This window comes from Gigantopelta aegis, chromosome 3 (genome assembly GCF_016097555.1).
Source record: "Gigantopelta aegis isolate Gae_Host chromosome 3, Gae_host_genome, whole genome shotgun sequence".
NCBI classification, from domain to species: domain Eukaryota; kingdom Metazoa; phylum Mollusca; class Gastropoda; order Neomphalida; family Peltospiridae; genus Gigantopelta; species Gigantopelta aegis.
The window spans coordinates 755,350-768,032 of record NC_054701.1 but is presented as its reverse complement, the minus strand read 5'-3'; the positions used below and the strand labels follow the sequence as shown (position 1 = coordinate 768,032).

Genomic DNA, 12,683 nt, shown 5'->3' with positions numbered 1-12,683 from the left:
TTAAAAAAAACTTCTTTTTTTAATTATTAATTTTAAACCATATGTTTTTCTCTTACATGTTGTATTTACATATACAGTGAAACCTGTTTTATGCAGCCACCCAAGGGAGTAACAAAAAGTGGCCTCTTAAGACAGGTGGCTGCTTAATATAGGTTATATTGTACTAAAATAGCTGATTTGGGAGAAAATTAAGGTGACCTTTGATGACAGCTGGCTGCTTAATACAGGTGGCTGCTTGAGCAGGTTTGACTGTAGTCATAATTAATGTATTTCTTAATTAATTTATTTAATTGGTATAATTTATTTTTTAGTTTTGGTTTCCCACAACAAATAATAAGTGACCAGGGAAGAGAATTCAACAACAGTGTGGTTGATGGGATTACAGATGCACTGAAGATTGTACATCGTCGTACCACTGCATACCACCCGCAATGTAACGGATTAACAGGTAAATCTAATACCCTATATTGTTACATTATACTATCAATAATACAGTGTTGCAATTAAAATAATTAAAGCAGAAACTATGAACAACATATGGCTATAAATACTTTTAGCACTCAATTTTGAAAAAGTTTGTATATTGTGGAAAAAAGTTAAGTATATAAAAAAAACATGATGTAAATTTATGCAACTAGAGCCATCAGTATTAGAAAAAAAATTCTACGACATTTTGCCTGTTTCAGTGACGTAATTGATTGCAATTTTTTGTTAATAAACTGATGTGCAATAAAGGAAAAATTAAAAAGTTGTGCTTTGACATTTTTTTTTTTATTTCAGAGAGATTTAATCAAACTCTGGAAAACATATTGTTAAAGCTTGATGATGATGATGCTGAATGGGATACATTGCTGCAGCAAGTTGTGTTTGGCTATAACACGTCGAAACACGCCAGCACCAAGTTTTCCCCTTTTTTCCTGATGTACGGAAGGTGAGAAGTTTATAATGCATATCCAGTGATTGGGCTAATGAAATAAAATAGTTCCAGTGATTTACGAGTAAATGTTGTTATAATTAGATATTGTACAGCTATCCTGTGATTGACGATTGAAGTGTTGATGATAAAAGTGGAAACCATTTATAGTTGAAAACAAAAAACACTTTATTTGCGTATCATACAATTTATATTTGATAATAATTATATACTAAAAATGTGTTTTATTATATTGATTATCGTTATAACGGAGAACCAGCTTTACCATCTGATGTGGTCTGTAATTCGGACGATAATACAGAGCAACTAGTGTCCGAAAAAACATGCCAGGTTGAAATAAATAAAAGGGTTAAACAAATGGCAAACGTCATTGGAAAAATGGCTGTTGGCAATCAAAGAGGCACAAAATCGCCAAAAAAGAAATTACGACCAAAGACATGCGTCACAACAGGTTTGTAGTTTTTAAAACGAACTAATTAAAATATGACTGCTATTTTTATTATGTAAATCATATTATAGCTATAACATGTACGTCATTTGTACAGTTTACACATATACATTAAAAATATAGTACGGTAATATTTTTGGTATAATACATCACACACACACACACACACACACACACACACACACACACAACACATATATATTAATATATAATTATGATTAAATGTTGTTGTTTTTATTTCAGGATTTTGTTATCGGAACAAAAGTTCTAAAGAAAAACCTGCGGCGGCAAGATCGCAAAGGGGGAAAAGAGGAGAAGCCTTGGCTAGGCCCTTATAGAATTCGGGCGATCACAAAGAGTGGGTCCTGTCTATTGTCAACAATGGATGGAATAGCACTGAAAAGTTCTATTAATGGGGCTAATCTGAAACAGTGGGAGGAGGCACCATTACGCAAAATGCCTAAAATTGTTGAATAAAAAAAAAAAAAAATAAAGTGTTTGTATTTTGTATTTGCATTGCATTATAGTATGCCTGTATGACACCGGACTTGCAATTTGGTTGTGCGGGAATGTAAGTCCTACCTGGACATGCTTTCCTGGCAGTCGGACCAGCAATCCTAAGGAACCTATGCCCTAGGACTTGCATTCCTAGATACGTTAGTCCTAGGACTTCTATTCCTAGGAGTTAGTCCGGGGAGACTACCATTCCTACGGACTTTCATTCCGTTTTCACCGGCATACACTCCACGATCTATGTATCCCAAGTAAGGGATGGTTACCCGGCATACACTCCACGATCTATGTATCCCAAGTAAGGAATGGTTACCCGGCATACACTCCACAATCCATTTATCCCAAGTAAGGGATGGGTACCCGGCATACACTCCACGATCCATGTATCCCAACTAAGGGATGGTTACCCGGCATACACTCCACGATCCATGTATCCCAAGTAAGGGATGGTTACCCGGCATACACTCCACGATCCATGTATCCCAAGTAAGGGATGGTTACCCGGCATACACTCCACGATCCATGTATCCCAAGTAAGGGATGGTTACCCGGCATACACTCCGCGATCTATATATCCCAAGTAAGGAATGGTTACCCGGCATACACTCCATGATCCATGCTTCACCATTAATATCATCATCATCATCATCATCATCATCATCATCAATACACCTGGCACGAAATTAGGCACTCCCTGGTATTTGGGTCATGAGGTTTACGCTAGCCCCTAATCTATATCACAGAAACCAGTAGTCCAAAGCGGTGTACAAAGGTTGTCTTGTTCTAAGGCAGAAAGGTAATTGTTTAATGTTTAATGCTCGGCAATGTGAAACGAATATTGCTGAGAAACATTCAGCTTCTGTACTTGCTCCCCAGGATATCCCAGATGTGTTGTAGGATGATGATATCTGGACTGACGTGGAGACTGCCGTGATGTCCCAGATGTGCTGTAGGAAGGTTGAGATCTCGACTGACTGGGAAACTGTCGTGATGTCCCAGATGTGTTGTAGGAAGGTTGACATCTCGACTGACGGGGAGACTGTCGTGATGTCCCAGTTGTGTTGTAGGATGGTTGACATCTCGACTGACGGGGAGACTGTCGTGATGTCCCAGATGTGTTGTAGGAAGGTTGACATCTCGACTGACGGGAAGACTGTCGTGATGTCCCAGATGTGTTGTAGGAAGGTTGACATCTCGACTGACTGGGAGACTGTCGTGACCCAGATGTCGTGGTGATATCCGACTGAGGGGATATGTTTGTAGGTCCCAGATGGTTGATATCTCGACTGACGGGAAGACTGTCGTGATGTCCCAGATGTGTTGTAGGAAGGTTGACATCTCGTCTGACGGGAAGACTGTCGTGATGTCCCAGATGTGTTGTAGGATGGTTGAGATCTCGACTGATGGGGAGACTCCTGATGTCCCATATGTGTTATCCGTCCGTCCGTTCCGTCTGTTTGATGTCTGCCTTCCCACCCTTCAGTCACTCACTCTCATCTCTCAGAATATACACATGTCTAATTTTATCTACTCTGTGACTGTTTTATGTGGCCGCTCGGTTACAGGCCGCGCCTGTCTCGTGTATGCCTGAAGGGAACGTCCACGCTATAAATCTTTAGCGACTGTCTGCTCACCTCATAAGACCGAGGATTACAGCAAGCTTGTGTTGTAATCTGAATTCTAACAATGAGCCAACATTACCTCGTCGCCACTTTGCTCCTCACTCTCTTGGTATGTATTCAGTATTTATTCAGTATCTCAAAGTAGAACACGTGAATATAATTGTCTTATAAACTAGTATGTCATTATGTAATAGTGTAAATACTTCTGTACAAAAAATATGATTATCCGATAGAACCTCAGCTGAAGCTGGACATTTTGTAGATAGTTTTTGTTTTCATAATTTGTGTTGGGCAGGGTTTAGTTATTTCTGCATGACGGCCATCGCCTCTTTACAACAGTTTACAGATTTGTTTGCAATATAGAAGGAAGTAATTTCAATTCATAAATACACACACACACACACACACACACACACACACACACACACACACAGACAATACATTTACACACACACACACACACACACACACACACACACACACACACACACACACACACACAGACAATACATTTACACACACACATATACACACACAGACACACATACACAAACCACAAATATCCTAGTAAAGAACGTTCAGGTCTGTTTATCAACACACCGAAACACATTCCATAGTTTGCACGTGCATCACGCAGTTTCCCCGTACGCGTGTGTGGGGTGTCATTCTGGATTTTGACAGTTTCCAGGAAGGTTGATTAATCACCGTGGAACATTATTTCTGTCAATCGTTTTCATTCTGTTGATGATACAGTTGTTATTATTTTGTTTTTAGTAATTTTTATTGTTTGAATTCCGTCAACTTTCAAATTTCACTTCCTACCCCAATCGTCCTTCAAGATCTTTGGTGGTAATAAAACCTACTGTAATACTGAAATACCGGTTGTAATGTTTGCCCAATTAATTCCCCACAGCTAATATACCTTACAATTTTGGCAATTGTAAATTCTTGTTAGACTTCCCCTACTTTTTTTTAAAGAGTATATGTATGTATGTGTATATATATATATATATATATACACACACACACACACAGTCGAGCACCGTTGTGTCGAACCTGTTGGAGTCGATATGACTGCTGGCCGGTCCCGGCAAAAACGTGTATTAATTATCATGTTGTTATCTCGATTAAGTCGATAGGTTTGAGTCGATATTACGTTTGTGTTGATATAATTTTTGGTCCCAACGTAGACGTTTATATGGGAAAATGTCTCTATGTGTCGATATTAATATTTTGTGTTAAAATAAATAAATAATTTAAAAAGGTAAATTTGAATTGCGTGATCTGAAATCAATGCGTACCTGTATTGTGAGCATGGAACCAACTATCACGAGATGCCCCCAGTTGACTGTAAACACATGATTTGTACATGTAAGTACTGTAACAGTTTACTGTAATATTAACAAATACAATTATCTAAACCATTGAACAAGGTACTAAAATGGACTTATTGAGCTTAAAAGAAAACGCTAGCAGACGACAAGTGTTACAGAATGCAACTAGTTATGTGATTTGTGGCTTTGGGAAAATGTGGACTGGTAAAAGTGGGATTAATTTGTCTTGATAGGTTAACTAGTTGTTAATTGACAAAGAATGCAGCAATCTCGATGTGTATTCAGAGATACCACTGTTTTCGCTATGCTGACTTTCTTATGGCAACCGAGTCAAGAGATTCGGGTAAGAACCGGACGACAGCATTGTCAAAGATGTGTTACCCGCCCGTGACCCTGTTGTATCTTAAAGTGATGTAAGGATTGTCAGGGAAAATGATGAGACGTCGATGTGTAAACGTTTGAGCTTTAGTGCCACAAACCAATGCACGACAAATATTATTCCTATACTTTATTAGGTGTCGAATTTTGTATTTGTTCTTCTGCAAAACATTTCGTGTAACTATATTTAGATTGTTATAACGTCCACAGTGATTTTAAGTTCAGAATTTATAGACATTTTAAAAGATTAACTTTGTTCAGAACGTGCGCAGCAATACAGTAGATTAATTTATTTTTAATAGCATTACAATTTTCGATAAAAATATTTTTTTATATAACACCTTTTTTGTTTGTACCTTCTTTTGACTTAACGTTTGAGTCAATATTTGGTTAACTCGATATTTTTATGTGGTCCCCACGATATCGACATAACGGTGCTTGACTGTGTGTATGCACACACACACACACACACACACACACACACACACACACACATAATGCAACTCATCTTCTATACAATTATTACTACACTTTTGACACATTTTGTTTTCTAATGAAGATTCATCTTTTCTTCTAACATTACCAAATAAAGGATTCATAGATTCTCAACAGACAAAGCATACGCCTATTGTCTCCTGCATTATTACATTTAACAGTGTTCTGTCCCAGTTGCCTAAGTAGGGTATTGGTTATCAGTTAATCATAATAACTTACACCAATAACAATATTAACATAATAATTAATCATAATAACTTCCACCAATAACAATATTGACATAATAATTAATCATAATAACTTCCACCAATAACAATATTAACATAATAATTAATATAAATACCACATCTTACACATTCTGCTTATGCTACAGAAGACTTTGTTGATACATGTTTACCTACATCCAATACAAATTTATAAAAATTAGTATAAACACATTTCCAAGAACGTGTCTTTCTTCAAAACATCATACGTCTGCTCCATGTGATAGTATATGTTTATTATCAAATTTGTACTGCAACTTGTTAAAGGGACATTCCTGCGTTTCCTGCAGTTTTTAAGATGTTATCGAATAACAGATACTTTTTAACGATTGTAATTACATATCAAATACATCTCTCTGCATAAAATATCAGTGGCCGTAAATCAAACGTGCTTCTGATCGCTCCAATATTTGTATTTGGTTAAATTTCATTTTATTTCCTAAAATATTTCTCTTTTTGTACGTACGAAATTATTTGAAGACAAAATCCAGTTTGGGCTTCTTACAAATATTAAGACTACCAGAAACACATTGAATACACAAACATTGATATTCTAAACAAGAAAATATATTTAATATGTAAGTTCAATCGTAGAAATATTTTATTAGTCGGAAACATCTTAAAATACAGCAAACTCAGGAATGTCCCTTTAACAAGAAATAATGCTTTACTTCCTTTAGATGCCAAGTGTTCAGTTCATGATAGTCTTCTTGAAAACATAAGCGTACAAGACAGGGAGCAGCTTGTAATATACCCCCCCCCCCCCCCCCCCCCCCCCCCCCCCCCCCCGTCAATGCTAGAGCAAATAATTAAATTCGGGAAAAAAGAATAGAAAAATTCGAACAAAATGAGCTGGCCTGATACCTTTTCACCATCATTCTACCAACAATATTAGTTATAATCCATCTCAAAATGCATAGTGATTAGTGATTCGTTTGCAGTTGTTTGGCAGTATTGTTAATATGAATAAATGTTGTTATCCAGATTTGGGCATTTTCGTTGAATTCGGGCAAAAATCGGCTGCTCCTCTACAAAACTATGAGCCCGTACGTTTATAGTTGAACATAACACACCTAAACATTTATAGTACGTACTTGTATACCATTTCTCATTTGATCGTAAAATGACCCCATTTCTAAAAACTATTTCTGTTTTGACCACATTGACCTGCTATCCCCAGGATATACAAAACTTATAGCATTGGGTTTTTTTTTCTGCAATCCAATCACAGTGTCATCCAGTCACAGTGTAATCACATCAAATATACAAAGGTCATCAGCATAAAGAAGCAGTAATAAATATTTGTACTCATGGCCAACTGAATCCTCTGAATTCTGCATTTTCTAACATACTCTGTAACTCTATAAACAGCAAATAAAAACGGGCTTACAACAGAACCTTGGCGTACACCACTCACACAATTAAAATAGCAAGAAATCGAAACAATTGAAATTCTAACAGAAGATTTAACCTTAAAATATAATTTTTTAATCACTAAATAGTTTTCCATGAATTCCCTTGTTCATAATAGAATCCCAACATAACTTTTTATTAATATAGTCAAAAGTTTTTCTGAAATATACTAATTGACTACCACCTTTACATAAATATTTTTGAACCAAACAGGCTAATGTAAAAAATATTATCTCCTTTTCTAAAGCCTGCTTGGAATTCTGAATTTATATTAAAAATATATTTGCAAATAGTTGCAAACGATTAGTTCAGAAGTAAATAGTATTTGCCCAACAATATCCACATTTTCAGACAATTAACACTTCCCTTCTTATCAAGAGGTACAATAATTCCTTTTGTCCATTCAGAAGGAAAACTATATAATATTATTAAATATAGCAACAAGATATGTCATCAATACAACACAACACTGAAACATTTCTCTCTTAATACCACGTGGACCAGCTGCTTGCCCACACTTCAAATACATTATAACTGTTTCTATATCTCCTTTTGTAACACCTCAGTTTAAAATGTCAATACTATCGTCAGAATATATATCAGATTTCATATGGGTTATTAATAGTAATTATTTACAATCAACAACATTAACGGTCAACGTTTATGAAAAACATAATTCACTATTGTTTGGTATCTCTGTATACCCTTTTCAATATATATGAAGTATCAATAAAATAAATTTTTAAAAATTTACCCGTTTTTAATATATTCGCAATAAAAAGTCGCGTTTTTCCCATCGCTTGCCAAAACGCCTGTCGACTGTAAGAGCCAAGTAATGTGACCCCGTGACGCGCTAACCAGCACAGCATGAACGTGTGATTCGCAGCCTTTTACACATTTTACTGGTAAGGTGGAACAAGTGTATTTTAAAATGCGAAAATTTTATTATATTAAATTGAATTGTATGGATAGAATATTCTTTGGGAGATAGTTTTCAAATTGAAAATATGGTGAACCATTGTTTAGTGTTTGGATGTATCAAAGCAGCAGTTTTTCCGAACTCCAAACAAACCGACAATCACAGGGTTTGCATGGAAGTGGTTCTTAAACAGAACCCGTGCGTAATGGAAAGGAACATCACGATGGGATAGGATCTGCAGTGACCACTTCATCCCTGGGGATAACGACAATTATTTAAGGTGGTCGATAAATATGACACCTATTTTTTTTAAATTATTGTTATTTTTTAAACATATCTGTTCCTAGCCTGCATATGTTCTACGATTGCGCATGCTACAGCAAACAAGAAACCACGACGAGCACGAGCTAAACTAGAGCTCAGAAGGGTGAGGGTGAGGAGGCGGCGAGGGTACCAGAGCAGGGCGGCAGTGTAAAATATAGTGGTACGACTCTTCTTTCAAATTCAGTTGAGGACATTTTCACAGACACAACAAATATAACCCACAAAAGTGCCTCTTGAAGTGTTAGGCCATGCGCCGTCCCTGCACTGGCGTAGGGAGGGGACCTACAAGAACCCACCCCACCCCATCAAACCATTTTTTTTAAAACTATTACATTTTATAAAACATATATATGTTACAGTCAATCTGTGAAATCAGTCATTACGCGTAATGCCTAAACAAATCAGTCATTTCGAGAAGTGCCTGTGACCACCAGGCAATACGCGAAATGACTGAAAATTCCAGGCATTTCTCGAAATGACTGAAAATCATGGCCAGCCATTACGCAAAATTACTAATGTGATTCAAGTCTTATTGTTGACACTTGTATACAGGCTTTTGGTCTTAAATATTGATAAAATCACATTTTAGGAACAAACAAGGATAAGTATATTGATTAAATACGATTTAAAATACTACTTAATATTAATTCTTATTCAACTTTTGCTATAGTTTCAGATTAAAGAATCTTATAGAAAATATGATTAATACCACTTGAATATTACAAACAAAAGGTTCTGGTAATTAATGTTTCTCTGGTTTATTCTTAAACAAACAACACATAATCTGCTATATTATTGATGTCTTGTTATCTAGGAGATTCTTTTCATCCCAGATTAATTGTACTGGTTCGCTGGTTTATTCTCAAACCTATCATTGCTTTGTGTTTATGTAGCAGCATGGGTTTTAGTTCACAGAAACGCAAAAGCTGCTCAGGGTTCAGAACTCGTTTATTCAGGTTCGGGTCGTGTCCGAAATAATAATTAAAGACCCTGAAATAATTAAAATAAAATACATAAACATATATCCGACCAACACGACATATTACACATATACATACATATTGTTCGTGGCCATCACGTCGTGTATAACATCATCCATATTATTAATATCAAAACATCAATTATGACAATGTATCATAATGTACACTTACACATGTCGCAATATCTGAACTGCACATAGCATACACAATAAATACAACTCATGTGAATACTTTAAACACACTCCCGCACTTACATACATATAGTTTTACCTAAGTGATTGTTATATCTAACATTTACATTTAGTATTGTCTAAGTGTAATGAAATTAATATATATTAACTGCAAATAACTCGCCAAATATATGGGATCTGGGTCCAACATTAACCAGATGAAACTCAGGTTTCTGTCTTCATAATAAAATAATGTTGAAAGTAAAAACACAACCAACACATCTGAAGTCAGCAAGTCAACTGAACATAGCAACCGACTTGAGGCAGAAAGAAAAGGAAAAGCTCATGCTCAGACAAAAGAAAGTTCATGTGCTAGTGAACTTTGCTCATGCACGGTCTGTGCTTTGAGTTAGACTTGCCTAAAATCAATTTCAATAAATACATTAAAACCTAGACTTTATCAAACTATATTAAATTAACTATATTAAAACCTAAACCTGTCATAACCTCAATATGCAACAAATACAAGCCTGCCACATATATATATATATATATAAGCAAATGGATTAAGACATGGCTACTTTCAGTGGCTTCTTCTAATCCTTTAGTACAAATTTGTGATTACAGCACCGTCTGACTTTCATCTCTATAAAACTAAACGTGTTTCTGGAGTTTACTTTTGACTTAAGTTCAGTCACAGCCCCAATCACATGGTTTTACGCGGGCTAATGATATGGTTAATATGGAAATGATATCATTAATCAATCTCCAATTTCTAACATTTACATTATGGTGGAGGTGGTGGTTGGGAGGGCCTAGGGAAATGAATTAAAAATGGGGCGGACCTTCACTTCTACTCTCCTCCGACATAAATACCAGATTAACCAGACATACATTATTGTCAATATTCTACTTTTTACGTAATCATTTGTAGAAACCTTTTTAAACCCTTTGTTTAAACCCTTTTAACTTCTTTGTAAATAAAGTTTATTTAACCATCAATTAAATAGTTTTAGCTAATCATCTGTATAAACGTTTTAAACCATTTTTTACACCCCCCCCCCCCCCCCCCCACACCCCTCGCTTTCCGAGTACAGTTTCTGGCTCTAATCAGAAATCGTGCTCGAAAGGAGCGTGCTTGAACATTAAATTGATATAAATAATCACGTTAATTCCCGACATCTGACCTGACAGTCATTTGTGGGCATACATACATACATATATGGGGTTTACTCATAAGTTCTTCTGCTGCGACCAGTACATGATGGCAGAGTCCTATAAAGATACATTTAAAACTGAGCCTTACAAAAAGTATGAAGTTTGTAGAAAAGTGTTAATTCCAAAAGATGAATATTTCACAATGCTAGAAGATATTAAAACAGTGGCAGCTGATAGTGGAACAAAGAGCAGACATGGATACTATCTGCTATCAAAGTGACCTTTCTATACCAATATGTTACTTTAATGATTTGGCACTGAATACTTGATGTACAACTTCTGAAATGATTTGATTTGAGTTTACATAAAGCGTTACATTAGGACTTGAGTGGTGTGGTATTATAGATAGCACTTTAGTCATTTTGCGTAATGGCTGGCCATGATTTTCAGTCATTTCGTGAAATGCCTGGAATTTTCAGTCATTTCGCGTATTGCCTGGTGGTCACAGGCACTTCGCGAAATGACTTATTTGTTTAGGCATTACGAGTAATGACTGGTTTCACAGATTGACTGTAAGATATACACAAGTATATACATAGTGTAGGTTCTCTCCCTCCCTCCCCCCCCCCCCCCCAATCCCAATATCAAATCCTGCCTACGCCAGTGGAGGGTACCAAGCCTAGAACGGTAAAAAAATATGGGGCTTGTATTTCACGATTAAATACAAACATTTTGAGCGTGCGTGCCTGTGTATGTGTGTATATACACATGTATATATATATATATATATATATATATATATATATATATATATATATATATACACACACACACACACACACACACACAAACCGGCATTATGTGTAAACCGGCAAAGTTTTAAAGTTTTAATTTATTACGAAACAAAAAATCTGTCGACACCGGATGCCTTTTATTCCGGACTTTAAGGACAAAAGAACCTTTCATGTAGTAATTAGCTCTGTCTACACCGGCATGCGATCATACCTACTGTCTGCCAGTGATCACCTTTCAACCGTGACGGCAGTTTCCCAGTAATTAGCTCTGTCTACACCGGCATGCGATCATACCTACTGTCTGCCAGTGATCACCTTTCAACCATGACGGCAGTTTCCCAGTAATTAGCTGTGTCTACACCGGCATGCGATCATACCTACTGTCTGCCAGTGATCACCTTTCAACCATGACGGCAGTTTCCCAGTAATTAGCTCTGTCTACACCGGCATGCGATCATACCTACTGTCTGCCAGTGATCACCTTTCAACCGTGACGGCAGTTTCATGTAGTAATTAGCTCTGTCTACACCGGCATGCGATCATACCTACTGTCTGCCAGTGATCATCTTTCAACCGTGACGGCAGTTTCATGTAGTAATTAGCTCTGTCTACACCGGCATGCGATCATACCTACTGTCTGCCAGTGATCACCTTTCAACCGTGACGGCAGTTTCCCAGTAATTAGGACACCACAGAAAGTGTTCTGAAATACTCGCGCCTCTTTGCAAGCTTAACAAACAATGAACACCTGTACTAACGGGTGTAGGTAGCAAGATAAATTGTATTATTATGTGCATGTGTTCATACCTGCATTACATCATACCGATCAGTCTAAGACAATAAATTCAGATCCCTATAGGAGAAGTCACGGTGACGTCACATGTTGTGATCACGTGGTATCGCGTGAGCTCTGGTAGGCAAGAACCACTGTTGACATT

The 12,683-nt window shown here is 36.6% G+C and overlaps 1 protein-coding gene across 2 annotated transcripts in view; it reads left to right on the top strand.

The window, feature by feature from the left end:
- The first annotated feature begins 3,492 nt into the window (after nt 1-3,492).
- Nucleotides 3,493-12,683, top strand: part of LOC121367338 — a 37,108-nt gene continuing 27,917 nt past the window's right edge. For both annotated transcript variants that reach the window (XM_041491442.1, XM_041491441.1), the window contains exon 1: nt 3,493-3,626. In XM_041491442.1, the coding sequence (XP_041347376.1) occupies nt 3,582-3,626 (45 nt within the window). In that variant the 5' untranslated portion in view covers nt 3,493-3,581. The remainder of the gene's footprint in view (nt 3,627-12,683) is intronic.